This window comes from Peromyscus leucopus, chromosome 22, assembly GCF_004664715.2.
Source record: "Peromyscus leucopus breed LL Stock chromosome 22, UCI_PerLeu_2.1, whole genome shotgun sequence".
Lineage (NCBI taxonomy): Eukaryota > Metazoa > Chordata > Mammalia > Rodentia > Cricetidae > Peromyscus > Peromyscus leucopus.
The window spans coordinates 24,967,818-24,994,577 of NC_051081.1; the positions used below are offsets into that span (position 1 = coordinate 24,967,818).

The 26,760-nt window shown below is 45.2% G+C and overlaps 1 protein-coding gene across 4 annotated transcripts in view; it reads left to right on the forward strand.

Annotated features, from left to right (window-relative positions):
• Positions 1–26,760, forward strand: part of Map4k3 (mitogen-activated protein kinase kinase kinase kinase 3) — a 168,085-nt gene that overhangs the window by 42,368 nt on the left and 98,957 nt on the right. For all 4 annotated transcript variants that reach the window (XM_028855218.2, XM_028855220.2, XM_028855217.2 and 1 more), the window contains exon 2: positions 15,099–15,156. In XM_028855218.2, the coding sequence (XP_028711051.1) occupies positions 15,099–15,156 (58 nt within the window). The remainder of the gene's footprint in view (positions 1–15,098; positions 15,157–26,760) is intronic.

Genomic DNA, 26,760 nt, shown 5'->3' on the forward strand with positions numbered 1-26,760 from the left:
TTGCTCACTTCTGCTCTGGAGATCCGCAGTCTGGAGGAGACAGAACTATTTTCCCCTCTTCGTCAGATGACCTTAGAGCCTGCTCCAGACATGTGCCCTTCGAAGTGTACCATACTGCCCTCCCTGGCTCCATCTTCTTGTCCCCAAGTAAAAGCCAGCCAACCGAGAGCAGATGAGATGCCACTGCGGGAGGTTGGGAACAGGAGGACTGAGTATGGGGTGAACCCCTGCCAGGCCTGAGGAGGAGCCGAAACCCTTGCACAGCGTGACTAGAAGGTCTCTGTTGTGTCCTGGAGCTTATCAGATTAGCAGTCATCTGGTTTGACTGTAATATTTTTTATCATGGAAACACCTTCATGTTCCACTGTTTGTAATAAAAGACGTATATCCCACCTTCACAGGTCCGGATATATTCATAGGGGTTTTTGTTGGTTTGTTTTTGTTTTTACTTATCTCAGATCTAAAGATAAGGGATTTTAAATTTTAAAAATGAAGTTTGCTATTATATAAACTTTTATAAAGATGGAACTTTTAGTTACTACTGATAAAAATGAGGTTCTGAAATGCATAGACGCTAAATTTTACAGCACATGGTTTACCCCCTTATTTGCTGGGCTGTGTTTCAAGTCCCTTAGTGGGTATTGAAAACTTAAGATAGTGCCAACTGCTGTGTGTGCGTGCGAGAGTGTGTGTGTGTGTGTGTGTGTGTGTGTGTGTGTGCGCGCGTGCGCGCGCGTGCCAGACCATCCATCCATATAGCCATATACTACTTTTTCTTAGATATATATAGATGCCCATAATAAAGTTTATTTTGGCACACTAATAACAATATGATAAAATAGAATGCTTATAACAGTGTACTGTAATGAAGATTACCTAGTACATTGTTCATTCTTTCTGGAGTGTTGCATTTACTATTTTCTGACCACAGTTGACCAAAGGTGACCGAAACTGCATAAAGTCACTGTGTGTGTGTGTGCTGCTGTCCTTCCTGTGTGGCTGCGGTTACCACAGAAGGCTGGGAAGGAGACCAGGATTTTATGGGGTAGTGTACTGTGTGTTTTAGTAATAATGTAGTTATCTGCCTACATAAGTATTAAGTTTAATTTACCTTTTTGCCCCAGTTTTCATTTTATTTGCTCATCCACCAATGAGCCCTCTGATGGAATGTAAAGACCTTTTCCAACACACTCACTAGTTTTCTCTAGCCAGAGCAAGTGAGCAGGTCGAGGTGGAGATGACCTGACATCCTGACTGAAGGGCAGCAAACCTGAACTCCGAATCAGTGAACAGAAGACGAGATGTGTGGGGACAAGAGGCTAGAAGTATTGGATCCCCTGGAGCTAGAATTTGGGTGGTATTGAGTCGCTAATTGTGTGTGTTGAGCCAGCTCTTCTTCAGCCCACAGGGAAGGGTTTTGTTTTGTTTTTTAATGTTTGAGCGTTTGCCTGTGTGTATGTATGTATATGTATCACATGTGTTCCTGGGAACCGGAAGAGGGTGCTGGATCCCCTGAAACTGAAGTTACAGATGATTGTGAGCTGCCATGTGGATGCTGGGAACTGAGCCAAGTCCTCTGGACAAGCAGCAAATGCTGCTAATTGCTGAGCTGTCTCCCCAGCCTCCTTAGAGCCTTTCTGTGTGCTGGTGTGCATAGTCTGCAGAAGAAGAACCAGTGTGCATCATCTGCAGGGTTTTTGGGCCGTGGAAAGTCCTCCCCATGTAGATCTGTGATGACTGTTTCCCAGATGACAGGAATTGGTGGGGCAAGGCTCAAGGGAAGACGGTCAAATGTGGACTGAGTTTCTGCAAACAGACCTCTCCACCATGCTCACATGGGGTTGATTTGTAGGCTGTGGCTTGGATTACTTCATTTATGCAGGTTCTGAGCTGTTGTATTTTTTTCATTTATAGTGTTGCAAGAAAAATTTATGTAACAGGAAAGCACTTTTCTGCTTTTATAGCTGTTGATCCTGAGGAATACTTTCCCTGCTAGCCCTCCAGGTTCTGACTTGGGAATGGCTGATGATGTGCGTGCACATGGAAACTGTTTTCTGAGTCCTGAACACCTGTTCCTCCAGAGCCCTGTCCTTTAGTGGGTGTCTTTTGGACCCCATTCAGTGTCTGACTGATGGACTATTATTGATTGAATCAGTCACCTGGGTGATATTAATATCATAGATCATGGAACTTACCTCATACTATCAATTCAGGGTCTGTGTATGTGAATATGGGAGGTAAAAACCTTATTTAAGTGATATCAACAAGAATTTGTATTGAGTTATTTAATTTCTGTATTGAGTTGTTTCCTTCTATTCTTTGGTAGGTGTACACAATATTTACCGTTGTAGGTACTAGTGTTAGCCTGTTTTCCACTACTGTAATGAAATACCTGAGGCAGGTCAATTTTATAAAGAAAAAAAGTTTATTTAATCTAGACTAAAAGTCTAGATGGTTGTGTTGGTTTCTGCAAGGGCCTAATGTAGCCGAATTTCTAAACAGTCTTATTAAATAAGAAACACAGAGCCAAATACAGAGGTAATAGCTGAAGAGATCAGAGAAATAGTGAAAAGTCACAACTGCCTTATCTTACCACCTCGCTGCCATCGCTTCCCTAGAGAGCTTCTTTCTGTGTAACCTGCGCCTTTATTGCCTTCCTGTTCTGCCTTCTCATTGGCTCTAAGCCCAACCACATGACTTCCTCGTCACTGCCCATCTATACAGACCTCCAGGTCTCTATGGTTGGTACTGGGATTAAAAGCGTGTGTCACCACTGCTTGGTTGTGACCTTGACCACACATGGACTGTACCTGCCATGTGATCAGATTAAGGGCGTGTGCTACCACCACCTGACTCTGCTTATAGCTCGCTCTGACCTCTGATCTCCAGGCAAACTTTATTTATTAACATACAAGTACAATCACATTTCAGCACAATTAAAATATCACAGCCTAACAGCAGCATGGGAAATGTTCACATAGCCAGAGTGAAAGCTAGAGAACCTTACGTTCCATAATTCCTTCCATGGACACACTCCACAGAACTAAGGCCCTTCCCCACGTCCTACCTGCTAATGGTCTCCCGTCACCTCCCATTACTCCCATCGTGGGCATTCAGCCCACAACACATCAGATTTGGGTTATACAGCCAAACTTGCAAACCATTTTGGCCAGGGCTGTCATTCTGTGGCATTTAGTAGACTGAGCAGGATGTGTGGCATCTACCTTCTGAATTCCATTATCTTCTCCAGGTATTGAGAAAGCCTAAAATGCTCCTATTATACATGGGGTGATGTCCCCCTCAATGAAGGGTTACTCATGCATACTTTTGTCTTTCTAGTAGTTTTGTTTTAAATTGCGTGCGCACGAGTGCGTGTGTGCATGCATGCATGTGTGCATGGGTGCCTATACCTAGTATATCCATGTGGAGGTAATACGTATGTCAGATGTCCAGTTACATCACTCACCTCCACCTTATGCTTCTGAGATGCCTCTCACTGGACCTGGAGCTAGGCTGGCAGCCAGCAAGTCCCCAGAGATCCTCCTGATTCTTAGCTACCTCCACAGTTGTTGGAGGTAACAGGCACAAGTGGCCATGCCCAGTCTTTTACTTGAGTGCTGGGGATTCAGACCCAGGCCCTCATGCCAACCAAATAAGCACCCCTGCCCTCTGAGCCAGCTCTCCAGTCCCACATTGTTTCTACACATCTAATAAACATTCCCTTGGTCACAGGGCTCTGACTTAGCTCTTCCATAGCCTCCAAATGGTGCAGGCTCCTTGAGATGACTCCCCGTCAGTCCCCACTTCCTACTCATTCCCATGGCATTTTGCTTAATGTTCTTAGTCAATCTTTTCTTAAAGTTGCAAAAATTAGACATCATTATTATCATTGTTTCCTGCAGCCTTCAGTAGTAGCTGATAATATTTACCCAAGTTTACTAAATTTTTATTGGTATTTCTTTCATTTCAAATTTTCCTTCTGAGTCTTTTTCTTATAAGATATATTTCTTAGAATTCATTTTTGTACATCATTTGCTGGTAAACTCAATTTTTCATGAAAAATACTAGCTTTGTCCTATTTCACAAGTGCAGTTTTCTCTGCGAGTGTAATTCTAGCTAGATACAATTTTCATTAGAGCACAGTGTCACCAGCATCCTGGCTTTTATTTGTCTAATTGTGCTTCCTTGGTAGATCAACTGCTTTCTTCGGCTTTCATGTATTTCTTTCTTTTTTTAAAGATTTATTTGGTTAGTATTTGTGTGAGGGAGGGAGGTGTGTGTGTGTGTGATGGCACATATGTGGAGGTCAGAGGGCAATTCTTCATCTTTAGGAGGGTTCCAGGATCAATCAGATCAGCGTGCATCTTGGGCAGCAGGCAGCCTTACCTGCTTAGCTGTCCTATCAGCCCCCTATCTAGGTGCTTTTAATGGGAGGCTTTTTTATATCTCATCTAATATATTCCCAAGAAAAAAATCTTCGGTGATTTTGTTTGTTTGAAGCAGTCCTGCAGTTTGAATCTAGGGCCTCACACATGCTGCACAAAGAATCCACTACCAAGCTGAGATGCAGTCCAAGCCTTTCCCTTTCGCAGGAGGTTGTTACGGGTCCTAGAGCCTGAATACTACTTGACTGGAGATGTTTCACTAACAGGAAGCTGGGATTTGGTAACCGGTTGCTTCTCCTTTCCACCATGTTTTCATCTACATTATTAGTTGACACTTGAGATCTGACAGTTAGCATTTAAAAGTATTATTGAGGGGCTGGAGAGATGGCTGAGTGGTGAAGAGCACTAATTGTTCTTCCAGAGGATCTGAGTTCAATTCCAAGCATTTACATCAGGTGGCTCACCTGTAACTCCAGCTCCAGAGGATCCCACACCTCTGCCCTCTGCAGACAAAATACACTCATGTGCACATACCCACCCCTGCCACAAACATAAAAAAAAAAATTTAAAAATCAAGATACATAACCATGTAGGATTATAAGAGGTTGTTTGGATAGAAAAAAATTTTTGAGTTGTTGATATGACTCAGGTCCATTTTAAATTCCAGAATTCAAAATAAGATGAATTGTAGAATTCAAAATAAGTCTTTGAACACGCTCATTCTTGCTGTTCTGTTTTGTCATCCACAGATGATTTTCCAGGAATATATCTAGTCATTATCTGCTAACTACATTTTTAAACTTACTGTGATCATCTCTATTTTACTCTCTTTTTGAAGATCATATAGCTCTAGAAACTTTGATCTTTAATTATCTAGTTTCAAGAAGCGAAGAGCCATTGAGATTAATCTAGAAAAGAGAGGCATGGGAGAGAGAGACATGGCATGGAGCTGGAAAGTCCTCAGGGATGAGGGCAGTTTGGAGGTGTTCTTCTCTCGGCCTCCGTTTCCTGTGCACATCTCTGCTCTCTGTTCTCCATTGTCCTCCATCACATGGACTGTTTCTTCAGAGCTCCGCCCTCCCCAGTCCTGCCAGCTCTTGTGCTCCTGGCACATTCTGATGGCAGCATTCACATGGAGGCACTTCCCCTGTTGGGTGCCTCTCAGTCTCTCCAGTGTCACACTTCCATCCAAAACAGCCTCAGTTCGCCACATGTGGCTGTTAAAATCTAAGCGAAAATGACATAGGATCTCTCTGCTGGCAACTGTAAAAACTGATGAGATACCAGAGGAAACTGAAGCAGAGACCTGCCTGTAGTGTTCATGGAGTGGAACACAGTGGGACAAAGAGAGTTCTGGCCAAATTAGTGAGTGGGTTAAATATACTTCCCATTACAAAAGAAAAGCAGGGGTGTGTGTGTGTGTGTGTGTGTGTGTGTGTGTGTGTGTGTGTGTGGTGTGTGTGTTTTAAAATTCACATGGAAAGCAAAACACTTAATATATTGCCAAACAATCCAGAAAAAGTTGGAGGAAATCAAAGCAAGACTCTGTCATAGGTAAGGAGTCACCACAAAATAAAGATCCATATAGAGTGTAGAAATGAAGCCATGCGCTCGTAGGCCAACTGACTGTCCGCAAAGGCAGTTCCATGGAGGAGGATTGTCTTTTTTAATAAGTGGAATCAGGACAGTTAGACTGTGGCATGCAAAACCAAACAAAATACTTCCACCTAAGTACCTTAAACAAAAATGAACTCAGATGTCATAAATAAATCTAAATATAGCTGCAGAACTCTTCAAATAAAATAGAGGAGAAAATCTTTGGATCTGGACTTAAGCAATAAGGTCTTGGAATGGCACCAAAAGCCAATCCATGAAAGAAAATGAGACAGATTGGACAAATGTAAAGGGTTCGCTGTGCCTTCACTTCCTAGGGCTGCCATAACAAAGTAGCACACAGGTCCTGGTAGCTGGAGTCTGCTGTCGAAATGCTGACAGGGTTGGTTCCCCCGAGCTTGCTGATGGCCGCCAGCCTCCTTGCTGTGCTCTCACAGGCCTTTTTTTCTGTGAGCCTGTGATCTTAGTGTCCCTTCCTCTTTCTGAAAAGAGATCAGTTATATTGAGTAAGAACTGACCCGTACGATCTCATTTAACCTTAGTTATGTTTAAACCACTTGTCTCCAGATGTGGTCATTTTCTAAGATACTGTGGGTGAGGACTTGAACGTATACATCGATCTGAGTGGGGTAGGGTTGCACATGTTAGTCCGTAACATTTTGCCCAAATAAACGGCAAGCTGTATCTAGAACACGTAGATAGCACTCAGACTCCAATAAGAACATAACCCAATTATAACATAGGCAAAGGACTAGAAGACAGACGCTTCACCAAAGGATGCCAGGTCAGATATTCAGTGTCATTTCATTGGCGAAATACAGACTGAAGGCTCCATGCCATAGCACTGCATCTTTTAGCTATCTATTGTAACGACTAATGCGAAGATGGGCACCTGGAAGCCTCAGATCACTGCTGGCAGTGAGCAGTGGTACCATCACTCTAGAAGTAGTTTGTCAGTTTCTTAGAAAGTTAAACATGTGCCCTCCATTAGCTGACCCAGTCCCACGCCTTAGTACTTATATAACCTGAACCCGTGTGTTTGTAGGATCGCTGTTCATATTTGCCCAGAATTGAAAACAGCCCAGATACCCTTCCGACTATGGGTGCAGCACATTTGAGGCCCCGAGTTCAGTCCTCAGATCTGAAGGGGTGTATGCGCACACTCAAGTAAACAACAAAAACCCAATTTGTTCCTGTCAGGAAGTGCTCTGACTGGTAAACGGGTAAACAGTACTAGAATCTCAATCCAACAAAAGGAGGAATGCACTAAGGCTGTGTGTGTCGGCTTGGTGTAGGAGGCAGCTAACGGGTGACTTGCGTGGTGTTGCAGGACAGGCCTGGGCTGGCACCAAGGGAGCGGGACTTCCCTAGTGGGCTTTGTGGCAGTGGGACTTCGCTGTGTCCTGACGGTCACGGTGGCTTCTGTGCATGTGTTAAAGCGATACTCTACCTACTACAATCCATGTGATTGTCAGAATAAAAAATGTAAAGTCTCCAGTCCCTAAGGTTTATTGCATATATCCATGCCGCTGAAGAGTTTATTAGCTTACAGTTGAGCACGGGTACAGGTGGCGGAGAGCGAAGATCAACGGTGTGCTGTTTTAGAAGGTGGGTCAGCAGACTGGACCATCTCCAGCTCAGCCGTTTACTGCTGCCACTGTGCTGAGAAGGCAGCCATTGAAAGGACTTAAATGAGCGGGGCTGTATACTAGCGCAACTTCAATGATAAAAACAGGCATGTCTTCTTACCCTTAGAGAATCTGGTTGTCTTGTTCATGCTAATTCAAGGTTTTCAAGTAGGATGACCTTAAAACGTATCGTGAATTAATTTTAATTGTAGAAGTCTGAACACTTACCGTTAATGGTAGTGATGGACAGGGGACCTCCAGGAGGAGTGTCCTGAGTACACCAGGAACATTCGCCGTCCTGTGACCTGCTTCACTCTCCTGTGAACTGGTTTCCTTAGTGGTGGGCACCCACCTGGTGCAGTTAACTGTGGAAAAGCAGCAGGAGTGTTCCTTCAGGAGTGAGTGTGGCTTATCCATTTCCTTCTGAAAGGGTGTGTGCGGGTCACACCCTGTGGTTATCCTCCCCAAGCGCTCAAAAGAGTCTGGTTTTTGTTTGGTTTTCCCCGTTGGCCTTTAAAACTCAAAGGCTTTATTTCTGTGCCTTTCCCTCATGCCTGTTCCATGTTGTTCACTTCCTGTCTTTCAAATCTCAGCATGGCTGGCATCATCTTCTGGAAGCCATCGGACCCAGAAGCTGAGTTACATCTTGTAAAGCTCAAATGGAACAGATATTTGTGGCCAGGTCCTCAGACATGACTGTGCATCAGAAGTAGCTTGGTGGCGCTAGGTACAGATTCCTGGGTCCCACTTGAAATCTATTGATTCAGAGTTAATGCTAATGGTTTTTGTTTTTATTTTTGTTTTGTATTTAAACATATGTTTTTCTATAGCCTGCCACCTGGGTTACTATTTGGAATCTGTTTAGAATAAAATTAGTTGTTGCAAACGTTGTTTTAGAAGGAATTTTAGAAATAGTTTCTTCACCCTTCTTGTTTCTGCTTCGGGTAGAGGGGTGAGGAAGAGGGCACAGTGCCAGTCCTTTCCCAGGTCTGTCCCATGGCTTATTGCCTTTCTTAGCTGTCGCTTCATATCCCATTTTCATGTCCACATTGAACATGCTTTTCTACATAGTAAGTGTTGAAAGCTCCAGGTGCTCAGCACCCAGCAGTGGTCAATTTTCACCAAAAATGGCTGTCCTTGATACTTCCTGTGGTACCCTGCATGCTCCTAGGTGCAATCACAATGCTTCTTGATTGTGTTGCTTACCTGTATTCCTACATGCAGAGGGCTTTTCTCGTCCTCCAACATAACTCAGCAGTGTGAAATGAGCTCAGGAGAGGTCTCCTCCCAAACTAGTCCAATCTGAAAGCTCCCACAGCCCCCTCACCAAAGCCAGTTCTCAAACAGATCTGAAATCAAGAGTTGTCAAGAGCTGTCAACGTATAGATCTGCAGGGTTCTTGTCAGGCCCTCGCCAGTTTGAGAAAGCTTGCTTAGGATCTGTAGGAATGTGGGGGGCTGGAGTATGCCTGAGTGGAAAGAAGTTAAAGGGTCAGGGTCAGGCTAACCTAAGACTGGCTTTAACGTTGGGATCTAGCTCCACGAGGTCTGGGATCTAGGCCCAGGGAGGGAGCTGGGGTAAAAGTGTGGCTGGTACTGGGCAACCGCAGTGTGTTTGGTTTGGCCAGAGCATAAAGTGCAAATTTGGGAGTGACTAGAAAGATAGGTGGGGGCCAGATAATAAAGGGCTTTACTGAAGTTAAAAATACTGTATTTCACAACTTCGTATCCACATGCACAAGAGTGACCTTGGAAACTCCCCGCGGTGCAGCACCATGCAGAAGGTTACTAAAAGTGGATCATTGACCTTAACGTAAGGGCGGAAACTACAGGCTGTTGGCAAAGAGAGAGACCTGTGACTCTGGCTTTCTTAACCATCAAGAAAAACAGAGAAGTCGGGCGGGCGGTGGTGGTGAATGCTTTAATCCCAGCAGGGGCAGACAGATCTCCGAGTTCAAGAACAGCCAGGACTACTAAGAGAAACCCTGACTCAGAAAACCAAGAGAGAGAGACACACACACAGAGACAGAGACAGAGACAGCAGTGACGAAACAGAAGCCAAGCTGGACTCCATCAAAAGGAACGCCTTTGTGCATCCAGGAGTGGAGGCAGCTCAGGCGTGGGAGCCCCACGGGGATGCGCTGCCTGCCTGGGGATGCGCTGCCTGCCTGGGGATGCCCCAGTGAGCAGGGAGGGGAGGAAACAGCTCATAATGCAGGAAACGTGTGGAGGGTGCGACTTAAGGTGTAAACAACCGAGAGCGCTTTAAGTGGGTAAACTAGGTATGGTGGTGCACACCCTAATGCCAGTATTCAAAAGGCGGAGGTGGGCATCCCCACCCGGAGAGCTAAAGTAAAAAATTCACAGTGACAGCATCTGCAAAGGTGTGGGGGAACCGGAGTGTTGTGTGTTGGTGGTAATGCCATAAGACACGATAGCTGCTTTGGAAAACAATTTGGCAGCTCACAAAGTACCAGACTGAAGTATTTATCATACAACCCAACGCTTCTTAGTACATTTAAGGTATATATTCAAGAGACTTGGAAACAGATTTACCCAAAAATATATATGGTAGTACATTTAGTAGTAGTATTTATATAACGACAACTACTGAAACAACCCATGTGTTTTAGGTACTTTTCTTGTCACCTGGCAAGAAGCAACTTAAGGGAGAGGAAAGGTTTATTTTGGCTCAGAGTTGGATGGGACGTGGTCCATCATGGCTGGGAAGGCGTGGCGGCAGGTAACTTCATGGTGTTGGAAGCATAGACCTGGGGCTCCTCATGTCATACTCGGAGCAGCAGGGAATGCTTATCTGGTTTCCTCCTCTTCCCCCTTGTGTCCAGTCTGGGGCCTCAGCTTGTGGAATGATACCACCTGCAATCAGAGTGGGTCTTCTTCCTTCATTTAACACTCTGGAAACACCCACAGACATGCCCAGAACTGTCTCCTAGGGGAGTCTTAGTCCAGTCGGGTTGACGCTGAAGATTAACTACCACTCCATATATCCTTCAGCCGAAGAGTGGAAAAACAAAATGGAGTTCTGTGCAGTGGAATATTATTTGGCAGTAATACCTATGTGAATCTGAAAACATACTGAGTGAAAGAAACCAGTTACCAGGAACCACATGTTGTTCAGTTCCATTTAGTGAAATGTCCAGAATACTCAGAGAATGTGAGTGACAGCTCGTAGGTCTAGGGTTTTGTTTTGCTTGGTGGGCAGGGGGGAGGGTGATGAAAATGTGGTGCCCCCCTAACTCTTAAGTATGTGAATACACATCAGTGAATTCTGCAGTGAAGGGGAAACATTGTGTATGTGGATTCTGTCTGAAAGCAGTCCGGGAAAGTGCTGTGTAGTGGAGAGCAGCGCTGTGCACCCCTCGTGAGCAGAGCCTCACCTTGGGGCACGTAGAGGTGATCTGATCAGTGATGCAGCTGAAGATCAGGTCTAGAGTTTCTTCAGTTTCTGCTTAGAGTATCGTGGGGGGTGGTGCAATGAGCATCGGGAGGTAGAGTCAGACGGATCTCTGAGTTCGAGCCTCTCAGTGAGCTCCGGGCGCAGCTACAGAGACCGTCTCGGGGGGGGGGGGATGAAGTATGAGGAATTGGTTATTAATATTGACTTAAAACATTCATACATGTTAATATCATAGAGTGTTAACCATGCTCATTGAAAAATAAATTGCTCGAGCTGAGTCAGGTAAATCCAGAATACCTAACTATTCGAGAGAATACTGGCTTGATTCTCAAGTCAGTGAGTTCTTTAAGGTAGGGTCTTGACACCGCACTGTCCTAACTGCCTCAGCATCCCGAGTACTGCAGAGTCACGCCTGCAGCCATGACTGTGCGCTACGTGATCATAATGCTTTAAAAGTCCTCCACGTATAGTGGAAGTTTCCCGACTTTTCTTTTGGGCTCCCACTTCCACCCCCACATAGTAATATCTCAGTATTGCCAAATAAGCTACACGCTGAGAAACATTTCAGGAAGCAAGAGGAACAGGAGCGCACTAGCTGCCTGGGGTTTTATGCACTCTAAAGAAACCGAGTTTGGAACTGTTACTTTCTAGCAAGTTTTCGGCAGACTTTCTGAAATACGTTAATAAGTCAAAGAGTACTAAACAGTGGCTTAGTCACCTGCTGCTCACTAGGAGTTTACTGTCACAATTTCCCAGCTGAGTTTCTGCTAGTGAGAACTCTGAGTAAATTATTTTTTAGCCAAGTGCAGCAACCGTCGTGTGCGACTTTGTCAGTAAAGAGTGTGCCCTCCTGTGGTCACCAGGAGCAAATTTTCAGCTCTGGTCAGTGAGCCACGCTTTGTAACTTCACAGCCTGTGGTTCCATGATCCAGCCACCCATACTCTGAATTCCTTTCCAGTAGACAAGTGAGACTTTGAAAAGGGGCCGTTTTAAGATGCGGGGGATGGGAACGAACGGAGCATCTGGTTAATTGCAGATGTTTAGATGTCAGAGTGGGAGGGGAACACTGTAGTGTGGTAGTCTGAGAAACTGATGGGAACTGGAGAGAGAGGGCCTGTGTTACACCCCGCCCTTGTTAAGGGACCTCCTACAGGGGTGTTCTGAGTCCGTTGTTCATGTTTCTAGCATCCTGTGGAAAGGAACAATTTAGTTAGTGCTGTTGGGAGGTCTCTCTCATTTAAGGGAAAGTCACTTTGGCTTGAAGTGTTCAGATCTGGTTTCTGCTGACTCTAATGAGCATCATATTTGTTAGTTATGGAGATTATATACTGAAAAATTTTTAGTGTGTGTGTGTGTGTGTGTGTGTGTGTGGTCTGTGTGTGTGCTGGTTGCCAATGTGATGGCCAGTAAGAGGGCTTGGAATCCTCTGGAACAGGAGTTATAGCTGGTGGTAAGCCACCGTGTAGGTGCTGGAAACTGAACTTAGTCCTCTGCAAAAGCATCCAGTACTCATACCACTGAACCTCTCTTCAGTCCCTGAAAAAGTGATTTTTAAATGATTTTCCCTGCAAATTGTTTTAATTTTTAAATTCATATAGAGAGTATATTAGTTACTTTTCTGTTGTTTGATAAAATACCATGACCAAGCAACTTAAAAGGAAGTACTGAATTGGAGGTAGCTACGATGGTGCAGACAGCTGAGACTAACTAAAAGCAGGAAACAAATGCACTGATGGCGGAAGCTTGGAAGCTCAACCGTTTATGAACATCAGTGACAAGATGAAATGACTGAGACTTATGCGGGGGTGGGGGATGTAGCGTCTATCACTACCAGATTTTTTTTTTTTTTTTTTTTTAGCAGATCTCACTGTAGTGGCTGATGGAACTCTGTTTGCAGACCAGACTAGCCTTGAACTCATGGAGACTCAGCTGCCTTTCCCTCCCATCAAGTCAAGTACTAGGATTAAGGGTGTGTACCATCACAGTGACTCTAAAAAAATAGTGTGTAGTGTGTGTGTGTGTGTGTGTGTGTGTGTGTGTGTGTGTGTGTGGGTGTGTGCAGGTGCATATGCACATCTGTGCATATTTGTGTGTTGAGGCCAAAAGTTGACATCAGCATCTTTCTATCACTTCCCCACTTAGTTTTTGAGACAGATCATCCTAGTGCTGGGATTACAGGCACACACAGCTACACTCAGCTTCTACACTTGCCTTTGCAGAGGGTGCCAAGGACTCAAACTCAGGTCCTGTTGCTGTATAGCAAGCACATTCCCAAGAGAGCCATCTCCCCAGCCCTTTGGGGGAGGATCTACATTTTATATTTCTAGTGATGGCTCTGCTTCTTATCCACTTTCTTGGATTCTTTGCTGGTTTGTTTATGTGTGTGGTGGTGGAGGGGATGAGTCTGTGTGTGAGATGTGCAAGTGTGTGCTGCACATGCATGCTTTCCTGTATGGGGACACAGGTGTGTGCAGGTGCATGTGAACATGTATGCACGTGTATTCAGAGACTCAGAATGGATGGCTGGAGTCATCTTCAGTTGCTCTCCATCTTATACATCGAGGCAGGATCCCCAGCAGAATCCAGAGCTTGCCACTCCTGCTAATCTGTCTAGCCAGCTTGCTCCGGGGATTTCCTGCCTGGGCCTCTGGAATGCTGGGAAGCTGAACTGCATTCTGGTCCTTACATTTGCATAGCAAGCTCGTACCCAATGAGCCATCCCTCTAGCCCCTTTGCTGACACTGCTCATTGCCCTGGTACTCTTAAAAGAGTTCCTTCAATGTCATTGTCTCCTGTCAGGTGATTGACAGATTTTCCCAGTCTACCAGGAAGGGAGTATTGTGGCTAAATCTAATCCTGGGCATATGATACAATCTTCCCTTAATCATGGAATTGCACTATTTTTTTCTTTAGACTGCTGTAAAAATTAATTAAATATAAACAGCTAAAATATCATTTTGAAAATTCTGATCCAATTATAGATAGCATCTTAAGTTGGTAAAGATTTACCCCCATTTTTAAAAACCCAGATTTAAAGATAGTTTCTCCTTAGTTAGGTGAACAGTTGTAAATGCCCATGATCTATTAATCGGACTGATTTTGAGGTAGGAGGGAGGGCTGCTATGGCTATAGCACAGGATGGTCACAGTTCATAGCAGTCCACCTGAGTGCTACCGTTCCTAGACATGCCCATCACAGCCAGCTTAGGAATTGGCGCCTCTCCCTCCTCCCTCCTTCCTTCCCTCCTCCCTCCCCTCCCTCCTTCCCTCCTTTCTTAGACACAAGATGTCATATAGCCCAGGCTGTCGTCCTTCAGCTTGCTCTGTAGTAACTGAGTTACCTTGAACTTCGGATTCTCCTGCCTCTACCATGCCTGCTTTATACCAAGTTGGGTGTGGAACCCGGGGCTTCGGGCATGCTATGCAAATACTCTACCCGCTGAGCCACATCCCCAGCCCCATGAGTTGATTTTTTAAATTAATTTTATTTTCCATGAGTGGCTTGTTTTGAATACATTGATTTTACTGGCAACATGTGGATTTGAGGGGACACAAGGGGGCTGCTTTCACATTTAGAGTCTCATTAAAGATTTTAATGCTAATCCACTCCGCAGTTCTCCTAGTGTTTGCGCGAAGAGCTCTGTGGTGTAATGCTGGAAGGAATTACACTGTGAAGTCTGAAGTAGACGTCCTGGCTTTGAACCTCAGTGTTCCCACTTGGCCAGTTGCATGACCAAAGCAAGCTTTCACTCCTGTTTGCTTCTTTTTTCGTATTTGCAACATGGGAACAGTATTGGTTTTCACTTTACGAATGCTATGAGAGTTGAGTGTGCTAGTATCAGACCATTTAGAACAGTGCCCGGCTACTATGGTATTAAGTTTACACTTAAATTAGTGCTGGAATTCATTATGAAGGACACAGTACTGTCTGTTTGTAAAGTAGATTTGTTGTGCAGCTCGTGCTTTTAAAATATTTCTGTCTGATTGAAATAAACAATAAACTAAATGTCTTTTTATTCAATTTTTTTCATGATCATTTTTCTTCTTCTTTTAGGCACGGAATGTTAACACTGGAGAATTAGCAGCAATTAAAGTGATAAAATTGGAACCAGGTAAATTATTTGAAATTTGATGTTTCTTATTGCTAGAAAGTCATTGGATATCATAGCATAATTTCATTTTTTTATATTTTGATGTTTTGAAATGGTCCTTGTAGCTCAGGTTGACCTTGAACCATTGATCTTCCTACCTCAGCATTCTAAGTCCTGAAGTCACAGGCCTCTACCATCATACAGCTAAAGCTTTTTAAAATAATGTTTGATTACCGTTCTTCTACTCTCTCAGTGTTTTTTTGGGGAAGAGAGACAGCTGTCTCTCCCTTCTGCCTGTCTGAGCCCAGCGTAAGCTCTGCTCAGTTGGTAACTGTGGGAAGGAGAGGCAGTCCTGAGGGGACAAAGTGACAAAGTTATGCTGGTGTAGTTATTTCCAGGTAGCACTGCCCTGTTGTGAGGGGTCAGTGGGGAGAACTGGGCTGACATTTGGGAAGCTGTGGTCTGCTCTTTGTCTCCTGTCCTCTTGCTCTGGGTCCTGAGTCTCTCAGCAGATCTCAGCAGATCTTGACACCTGTGTGTCATTAATATCTAGTATCCCTTCTGGTTTGAGCAGCTCATTATGAAGCCTCTTAGGACCTCTCTGTGTGTTTTGTCTGCTCTAACTGTGTTCTCCTTTGGGTTCCCCACATCCTAAACCCCACGTCTTTCTGCGCTAACTCCTCATGCACATCTTCTCTCAGAACCTTCCCCTTCTCTCCTTCCTGCAGTGGGTAAGCAGTTATGCTGATGTGTGGACTTGGCCCACAGCACTTTATGTTTTAGCTCCAGAATGAACAGAACTCTATTCAGAGACTTTATTTTCAGGGAAGGGCCAGCTTTTCCCGTGAACTATCAGATAATAGTCTAGACTTTGCAAGCTGAAATATAACACAACATTTTGAGCTGCAAAACTAAGCCACTTTCTGCTAGGCTTGACCTACCCTTGACTTAGCTCATTCTTAGAAGTGTCATGAAAATGAAATTTGAAGGCTGTATTGATTGATTGTGATTAAATACAGGAGAATACCGTGAGCACAGAACACATTTTCAGTTCGATACAGTTAAAGATTCTCTATCATGTAATTACCTTCTAATATCACCAGTAGAATCTCTTTGCTTTTCTCTACTATTGGATTTGTTTGAAGTTGGTGAAATCGGGAGTACAATTGAGGATTTTTCATCAGGCTTTTAGTTTTTAATCAGGAGTAGAAGTTACTTGATGAAATGGCTGTGAATCCCAAATCCCCTGGACTTGAGGTCGCTCTCCCACATCGACTGAGTGTCTTCAGAAGCTTCTGCAGCTGAGGGACCAGGCCTGCTGGAGCTCTTGCGGTGGCCAGAGTGTCATCCTAGCCTTGCTCTTCCTTTTCCAGATTTTAATGAAATGTGTTTTCTCAGCTCTGAGTTTACAATCTATTCAGTACATCGTAAAATCTCCTTTAAAAAAAAAATTAAACTGGAGACTTAGAGTTTAATTAACCCAGAGTTTTCTGATGTGTGTGATGATTGATTTGTGATACTGTTGATCTCAAACACTGCTGTGTGTTAGAAGATACACAGTTAAAGAACAGAAAATCAAGCCGGGCGTGGTGGTGGCACACGCCTTTAATCCCAGCACTTGGGAGGCAGAGCTAGGCGGATCTCTGTGAGTTCGAGGCCAGCCTGGACTACCAAGTGAGTTCCAGGACAGGCTCCAAAACTATACAGAGAAACCCTGTCTCGAAAAACAAAACAAAACAAAAAAAAGAACAGAGAATCATTCATGTTGCACTGCTCATATTTCTTTGTTCCTATCTTGGGGGAAATGTTTGCTTGTTGCTCAGTTCAGCTGGGCGATTGAATCACAAACTCTGAAAACAGCCGTTCTCCTGCTAATCTGGACTTAGTCCCATTGCCTGAGCTTTCAGGGTCTTGGTTTTCTCACCTCTAAGGAGGGATAGTAATAAATAGTAGCTTCAGTTTCAGATTGTTGTGGGAGTTTAGCAGGGCATGTCTAAAGTGCTCGTAGTAAAGCCCGGCATTCCACACTGAGAACTTACTGTAGGAAATGGCTGCTGTGTACACTGTCCTGTGCTTCCCAAGGCATGACCAGCCGTGCTTTGGCAGTTCCTGGTCACCCATCACACACACACACACACACACACACACACACACACACACACACACATTGAACATCAGATTATTTCTACCCTTAATATTTCAGTGTATAGAGGGAATAAAAAGTGAAAACATGCCGGGCAGTGGTGGCGCACACCTTTAATCCCAGCACTCGGGAGGCAGAGGCAGGCAGATCTCTGGGAGTTCCAGGCCAGCCTGGTCTACAAAGTGAGTTCCAGGACAGGCTCCAAAGCTACACAGAGAAACCCTGTCTTGAAAAACTAAAAAAAGAAAACACAAGCCCCAGACCAGAACCTTTGTGTGCTCTGGAAATTGTTGAGTTCTTTGCTTTTTTTTTTTTTGTTGTTGTTGTTGTTTGGTTTTTGTTTGTTTGTTTGTTTGTTTGTTTGTTTTTTGAGACAGGATCTCCCTATGTAGCTCAGGCTGTCCTGGAACTCACTATATACATCAGGCTGGCCTCGAACTCACAGAGATCTGCCTGCCTCTGCCTCCAAAGTGCTGGGATTAAAGACTTGTGCCATCATGCCCGGCTCTGGTCCTTTCTTGGAAGGTACCTGTACATTTGCCCTAAAGACTCACAGCCATGCTTTTGTGTCTAGCCACACAACGTGCAGGTGAGGGCTCGGCGCAGCGTTATTCACGATGCCCCTACAGTGGAGTCACTGTCACCGGTGAACAAATGGACAGAATGTGTCACGTACAGACAGTAGGAAGGTCATTGCTAATGTGTGCTCCAACAGACTCAAACAGCGCTAAAGGCAAGGAGCCAGCCACGAGAGACGAGATGTTCAGAGAAGGGATAACGTGGGTTAGTGAGCTGAGATTACTGCTGGTGGGTGGATTAACAGTGAGTGGACCTGAGGAGTCTCACACACAGAGTTAGCTGTCCTAAAACTGATTTATAGTTATGGTTGCAAGCTTAAATTTACTTAAAACATTATGAATTTTACATCTGAAGTGAAGGGCCTGATTGTTTTTAATATGCCTTTTAAAAGTATAAAGGGGCTAGAAAACTGGCTCAGTCTTGCACTATCTGCATAACCATGAGGATCCAAATTCAAATGCCCAGTAGCCACCTAACAAGCCTGGTGTGACCCTGGCCTGGAACTCCATATGGAGCACAGAGATAGGAGAATCCCTGGGCTTCCTGGGCTTCTGCCTTGTTCCAGCTTCAGTGAGAGACCCTGAGGGACTAAGAGCATCATAATATACCAGAAAAAAACAGTGTCCTCCTCTGGTCTCTGCGTGTGTGCACAGGCTGGGAAAAGCTCCCCTCACCCAACATTACACACAGAATTTCTTTCAAGTGTTGAGTGCATAACCAAGCGACAACTGGACAGCATTGATAACAGTTTCTTAGTGATAAAGTCCCCACATTGGAAATAGTCGATGTGTTTTAACTGTCTTTTATGTTTGTAGGTTTCTCTTTGGGGTTTTTTTGCAATTTTTTTTTTTTGAAGAAGCTAAATAATTTGCCCTGTAATTTCCCCTCAGGATGGACTATGCTAGCTGCCTCCCAGCATCATTTAATATGTTGTGAATTCTTAGCTGTGAAAACTGAAGAATCAGGTCTGCCTCAATGTGGGGAAAGGACTGTCTTCATGGGTAGTGAAGTATTCACACCTTTTCAGAGTCCTAGTGGTCAGTCTCCTTTGTAAAAATAAAACTTAAGTCTGAAATAGTCAAAGGCAAAGTGATAGACTTCAAGAATTTGTACTTTGTTTTGGCTATTTCTTTCTCTTTAAATAGCTGGTAACCATTTTGAAACTGAAGCTGAATGAAAATGAGATATTTTGGCAAAACTGTTGACATGCAGGGTCAGTCGAAAGTATCTCACTGTGACTGCTTATGTTGTTCCTGTGACTTTAATTTATATTTCCCTTTCTCCAGTGGTGTTTGCTTAACTATAAGTCTGTACTTTTTTTATTTAAATTGCAAAACCAATTTTGATCATTGTTATCAAAGCAGAAAAATAGAATTAAAGCAGAAGCAGAAATTAAAGTTATTCATCATTCTGACTTGTAGGACCACTGTCAGCTTCTTTATTTTCTCCAGATTGTTTGACATTTATGTAGGAATACCCAACATAGACATGATTCCGTTTACACTGAACTACACAGGTTGTGAAGAGCTGGTCAAAGATGAGGGATAGGCAAGATGATACTGTGGGTCAACTTACTTTGTTAGCATACCACTGCACCAGGAAACAAGGATTGTGAAGAATAAATACAGTAGAGATGCATGTGATAGACAGTCCTGAGAGCTCCGGCATGGCCCTACAGAGGTGACTCACTTGATGGTCAGCAGTGTGAGTAATCTTCCTGCTGCAGACATCAGGCTGCGTGGGGAAAGACAGCATTACACTCAGCAGCAGGTCTAAGTTCTGTAAGAAAAGATGATCTCTGGTACCTTTCCTGTACATCGCATTCCTTTTTGCCGCAGTTCTGGGAATCAAGCCAAGGGCCTTGCACATGACCAGGCAAGAGCTCTGTCACTGGCCAGTGTCCTCAGCCAGGTTCCATTTCCGACTGTGTTCTCACAGTGGTAGGCCTGGCCTTGCCCGCCACAGAGAGCAAACGTGTGTGTGTGTGTGTGTGTGTGTGTGTGTGTGTGTGTGTGTGTGTGTGTGTGTTTGTGGATGTACTAGGCTCATTGTACGTCTCCGACCTTCATTTGGGAAGTGTGTCATGGGTATTTTTCCATGTTACTGCCTCTCCACTGTCATCTTTTACTTTTCAAAAAATGTTTTAAGTGCATGGATGTTTTGCCTACGTTCATGTCTTTGTACTACATGTGTGTAGTGGCCCGTGGCAGCCAGAAGAGGACATTGGAGTGCCTGGAACTGGAGTTACAAATGATTGGTAGCCACCACGTGGGTGCTGGGAACCAAACCCAGGTCCTCTGAAAGAGCAGCAAGTTCTCTTTATACAGAGCCATTTTTCTAGTCCTTGGCCAAGCCATTAGTTTTTTTTTTTTTTTTTTTTTTTGTGGGGTGGGGGAAGGGGGGTTGTTTTGTTTTGGGGGGATTGTTTGTTTTCTGGTCTGAAACAAGGTCTCACTATGTAGACCAGGCTGACCTGGAATTCATAGAGCTCTGCCTGCCTCTGGCACCTGAATGCTGGGATTAAAGGCGTGCGCCACCACGCCTGGCTACGAGGGTACACTCTGTTTTGTATGAGTGCTTCTGTCATTGTGTCAGAGCTGATTGATGGCCATTTGTGTGGTAGGGTTCTGGGAAGATGTATCCTAGAAATAACATACACACACAGAGGTTGTATTTAACATGGCCAGGATTTATTTGTGTTCTGTTTGTTTGTTTGTTTGTTTGTTTCTCTGTGTAGCCTTAGTTGTACTAGATCTCACTCTGTAGACCAGGCTGACCTCAAACTCACAGAAATAGGTCTGCCTCTGCCTTAAAGGCCTGCGCCACCGCCCTGCAGGATTTTTTTTTTTTTTTTTTTTTTTGTAAACCTTTGTGAAAATTTAGTATAATCCTTATTGAGCAACGAATGTTAATTGCCATTCCTTTGGGACTAGAGATTGGCTATCTTCCTTTAACATATGTAACTTTTTGGCCTTGTATTTTGTGAAAAAATCTGTTTGTGTCAATCATTTGGTTAATATCTATTCATTGTCTACCCAGTGCCAGACATGGTACCTAAGACAGATGAGCCTGACCCTTGAGAAGCGTAGATTTTAGTCAACAGCCACACAGTAAATGTGGAAATGTATGAACAGTAAGCTAATTTCACGATCCCAAATAAGATGTTAGGGTACTTCAACCAGTGTCATGGTGTCAGGAGACTGCTCAAAGCAATGGCATTGACCTGAGATTGGAGTGATAGCACAGTCATAGGATACTCTTGGAGAAAGCCATTCCAGGTAGTCACAAGCAAGGACAGTGTTCTAAAGAAAGGACAGACTTCAAGATAGAGGCAGAGATCACATAGAGAACAGGTCACTATGGCTCCATCAGTGGGAACCAGTTCCCATTGGAATGAGATGAGCTTCCAAAACTAGGACTGGGTCACAGATGTCCCAAGGACTGTGATAGGGAGGACCCTATGAAAGGCTTTGAGGGTTGTCTGCCTGAGGAACAGGATCAGTAGGACCCATAACCTGCTTTTGCTCTATATGTGCTACGTGTCTTAGCATGCCCAGTGGACATGCATCTGTAGTTCCAGAAGTCAGGCTAGTGGCGCAGTTTCAAGATCCTCAGTATATAACTAGCTCTTTAAAAAAGATATGGGGGTTGAAAGGTGTCCATACCTTGACATTAAGTCTCTGCGCTGACGCAGTAAGGCAAATCAAGCCAAATTAAAAACAAAAGACCAGGTTTATTGGGCAAAACATTCCCAGGTGACCTTTCTGGCCCCCAGAGATGAGACAGAGAGAGGAGACCAGAAAAAAAAATCACATGACAGCTCTCCAGTAGGCAGTTTAAATGCCCTGTCGGTGAGGTCTTGAACAGCTCCCCGGGAGGAGCTGCTGGGGAGGGGTTTAGGACGGGGAGGAGTGGGGCCAGGCATAGCTTCCACCTGAACATCCCAGCCTTCTTGGATATATGGGTGCCGGTTCAAGTCTGGCTACTTCCTGCTAGCATGGGACAATGTGGGGAGTGGGAGTCGGGAGTCAGTGGGCCGTGCTCAGTGGGAGCTGTGGGTGAAGAAGCGTTGGGTTAACTGCCGTCCTGGAGACCTCAGGGATCTTGTTTCTTGAGGAAGTGGAGAAGGCAAGTTGCTAGGAGAAAACATAAGTTATTATCGCCGGCCCTATGAACGGGACTAGCCATGGGGAGAGTAGAGGTTGCCATTAAGAAAGGAACAGAGATGTGCCCTGGTTGTACTGACAGAGACGAATGAGCAAGGCAGAAGAGCAGATAGGCCCTTCATTGGAACGTTTTGGAAAACCAGAGGGTGGAGGGTCCCAGTTGCTGGATAGACCATTTATCCTGAATAGGTGCCCACTTAGGCCTGGAGAGATGGTACCAGCATGGATGTCCCAGGAGCTTGGCAGCTGAGGGGGTGGTGAGGATCACAGTGTAGGGTTCTGTCCATCGGGGCTCTAGAGACTTAGGAGGTCATTGCTTGAGGGGTACTCAGTCTCCTGGACTCAGGGGCAATTGGGTCCTTTGGTATGGGGGCAAGGAGAGAGCTAACAGCATGTGAACGGAGAAGGGACCTCAGGAGGGAGAGGTAGGGTAGGTACCTGGACAGTGGAGGGGTCTGGGCTGGGAAGTGGTGATTGAGGAGGGAAGGCCTTCCATAAAGGAGCTCAAAAGGGCTTGGGCCTGTAGGAGAGTGGGGTCCCAGAGGCAGATAAGGACCATGGGGAGAAGGGAGGGCCAAGATAACCTGGGTTTAATGGAGAGTTTGGTGAGTTGTTGTTTGATGAGTCTGTTGGCCTTCTCAATCCTTGTGGGTGGTAGGGGACATTGAACTTCCAGGAAATGTTGAGGGCTTCCGACATGAGCTTGATGACCCGGAAGTGAAGGCTGGCCTGTTGTCCATTTGAGTGGTCTGTAGCATGCCAGACCGAGGAATGATGTATTCAAGGCGTACCTGAGCCACCACATCTGCTGTTTCCCTGGAGGTAAGAAATGCCTCTGTCCACTGGGTTCTAGCCCAACTGGTTGGGCCTTTGAGTCGGCCGTTTCTTTTCTGTCCAAACAACTAGACCCCACCATGTGTGGATATCAGCCATGCTTGAGAGCCCTAGCAGCAGCTGAATTCACCCAGGAGGCCCTCAAGATGGCCCTGTTCCAGCCAGTCACTGTACACTCCACCCACTGCCTCTCAGACCTTTTGAGTCATTCTCTCTCCCTCCTTGGGCCCTCACAGGACTAGGTCTTTCATTTACTGTGTCTAGAAAAATCCCCAAATTACCTTGGCCTCCAGCCCTGCTCCAGACCCTGCAGCCTTCCTCCTCCTCCCTTCCTCCTCTGGTGTCCTCTCTCACTCCTGTGTGGGGTCCTGCCCGGCCTGTCCAACAGTCCTGAGTAGGGGAGTGAGGATTGAGAAGAAACAGCTAAGAAAAACAGAGACATTAAAGAAAAGACAGAGACACAGGATAGGTTTGGGAGGGTGCTGAGTCAGTACCACAGCAGCCCCGAGTTTATTTCTCACAGCCTCTTTATACCCAAAGTAAGGGGGAGGGGCAAAAGACCTCCCCCTCTCAAGGACACCATGGTTCAAGGAGCAAACAAGCGTAAACACCTCCTTAATTCTCAAGACATTGTTGGCCAAACATCCTGTTATTTGGCCTTGAAAAGCAAAATATCTAGTAGCCATGCCTTTGGCCAATCATCCTGTTATCCAGCCTTAAGAAGCAAAGACAAGTTTGAACTCTCTGACTTTGAGTCAAGATGGAATTAAGCCACAAGCTGGAGTCACTGTGGGCTCTCACACTCCTGCCCAGAAGCTGTGGAGGCCTTATGCTCACCCCAGCCTGGTCTCCTAGACCAACTCCTCACAAACCCCCACCTCACCCTCTTCGTTGACAGCTCTCTTATAGACAGATCAGGAAACTGCCAGGACGCGTATGCAGTGGTCACTTCCACCAAAACAGTTGATGCGACCCACCTGCCGATGGGGACCTCTTCACAAAAGGCTGAATTAATCGCCTTGACTAGAGTGCTCCCGGTAGCCAAGGGTCAATGGGCTAACTAACATCTGTACTGACTCTAAATGCCTTTCTGATAGCTCATACCCACTCTGTCCTTTGGAAGGAAAGAGGCTTCCTCACTACCAAGGTCACTCCCATAGTTAATGGACCCCTTATGGCCAAGCTCTTGGGGGCTCTCCAGCTCCCCGCACCCCCAGAGGTAGCCCTAATCCACTGCCTGGGGCATCAGTTCTCCAAGAACCCAATGGCCTTAGGGAACACCAGGGCTGACTCAGTAGCCTAGGGCTGGCTTCCAGCTGCACTGGATCCATAAAACTGGGAGAAGAAAGGGTTGAGGTTAGGGCCCAAGGTTAATTCTGTTAGAGGTCTACTAGAGACGGAGAATTCAGCAAAGAAAGCTTGAGCATAAGCTGCCAGTCGTTCAGCTAGGACACAGACATGGTAAGTATTTTGTCAGACCCCAGGAGAGTCTTGGCATAATGCTAAGAAGTATGTGGATTACAGTGAGACTGAGGACCGGCATTTGCTTTGGTAGATTTAGTAGCGGTCAGTGACTGAAGGAGCTGTAGGGAGAATGAGGGGAGAGGAAGTGGAGATGGCAGGAAAGAGTCTCCTCTCGAGGCCTCCTGTGAAAAGGGCGAGCAAGACACGGAACATTAGCTAGGGAGGGACTTGTGATTTATGGTGGATTTTTCTAGGGTACACGATGCATCCCAAGAAGGTAAGAGAGTATGATGCTTATGCAGCTGGGTTGGTGGAACTGAAGAGGACATGAGTTCTGGTCAAGGTGGGGCCGTTTTCTTTCTGAACCCGTGAGATGTAGTTGCCAGCCCAGAATGAGAACGGCAGTATGTGCTGGCGGTTCAGTGACAGACACGTGTGAAACAGTGTGGAGAATGGGAGGTGGTGATCTTGTTTCTCCTCCCCCTTCCTAGTTATACGTGAGTGTATGGATGCATATATGAATTTATGAATCTGTGTATACTTTCTGACACTGATACATCTCCAGCGGAAACGCAGATATGGAAATACATAAGTCTAGTACGTAGCTGTTGCTCATATACAAATGTGGAGACCTTAGCTATAAATGTCATTGTGTTGTGCTGTATGTATGTGTGTTCGTACCACTGTGAGTGTACACACACACACACACACACACACACACACACACACACACACACACGTTTTCTCCATGAGTGACGAGTGATAAAATGCAGGTTAGAGACAAGCACTGGGCTGGGTTGTAGTCTGGTCTGGAGCATGTGCTGTGGTACCGGATGGTCTTTGGGGCTCATATGGTCGTTGCTTATGACGTTGGAGTGTTTGGGTTGACCTTCGTTTTTCCCTGTCTGTGGTGGCTTCTTTTTTCAATGCCATCTGCTGTAAATTGGTGAAGGTTCACATTGGCTTTTGCCTAAGATTTTCCTGGTTTTAGGGCTGAAAGTGCCGAGTTGCAGAGAAGATTCACCACCCTTAGCTGTAGAACAAGTTACTAGTTTTATACCAGCTGTTTTTGCTGTGCACAAGTGTGGATCAGAAGAATAGGAAGGAAAGATGCATGAATATCTTAAAGGTAAAATGCCAAGAATTGGGGAAACGCTGCAATACTGAGGGATTTAGACCCTTTCTGGTTAGTATTATAGAGTTTTCGGGAAGAAAACAGGATGTCCTAAAAGAACTCACTGTCTCTTCCTAACAGGTCATTGAGGAATGTGGCATCTTTTCCCCATAAATGAGTCACCATTTTTTAGCATTAAAACTTCTTCACATTAAAGGAGGCATCGATAAGAATGTGGTGCCACAGGCTTCACTAGACTGTCATTCTATGAGGACAAACTTGATTTTCCACAAGATTCCCAGTGCCTGATAGACACTCAGTAAATACTTGCTAGATAAATCAAATTAATGAGGAAGATGTGAAAGATAGAGATGATTAGTTTAAGCCAGGACATTTGTTGCTACTAATAGCTAACATTTATTTAAACTTAATTTGTGCCAGCCACTGTTCTAAGTGAGCTACACGCATCGACTCATTTAATCCTTAGGTTATTACCCTATTTTTTATAGTTAAGAAACCGGAGTCCCTTGCCCCGATTAATGTAGGGCGAGGATTTTGAGTCCTGGCAGTCCAGTTCCACAGCTGGGCTCTGTCATCACTCTCTGGGGCAGTGGTTAAGAACACTTGTTCTTGCAGAAAACCTGGGTTCAGTTCCCAGGATCCACACAGTGGCTCACAACCATCTACAGTCCCAGTTTCAAAGGGACCCAGTGCCCTCTTCCGGCCTCTGCAGGCACCAGGAACAGATGTGGTACACATAATATACATGCAGGCAAATACTCATTCAGATTAAGATAAAATAAATCTTTAAAAAAAACATGTTGATTTCTGACTTCCTAACTTCGTCCTCCATAAGAAGAGAGGACCTCGCCTTCACGTTGAGCCCAGGACTTGGCTTTGTTCTGAGCCTGACAGAGCACTGCTTTGTTTGGACTTCACCTCCGCTCCGCTCCTCTCCAGACAGTGCTAGCCTGGAATAACTGCCTTGTCCTGCGTTTGCTGAGATGGTCCAAGATTCCTCTGGTATGCGATCTCCCTCGTTTGCAGTGCGTCAGAGAACCTGATTTTGTGAGATTAAAGGTCCATTTCTTTGATCTTAAACTTGCCTGGGCTAGAACACTGCCAACTCTTGAGACCCAGCGTGAACAGAATGTAAGGACAGGGCAGGGTAAGCGCCTCCATTGAAGCTGGCTGGCAGCCCAGAGCTCGGCACACGGGCACTTGGACTCCATGCCCAGTGAAGGACAGGCTCAGGACCGCCACGACCAAATTCTCAGCACATGAGAGAGTTACTGTCCCAGAGGGACAGAGACAGAGATAGAGGG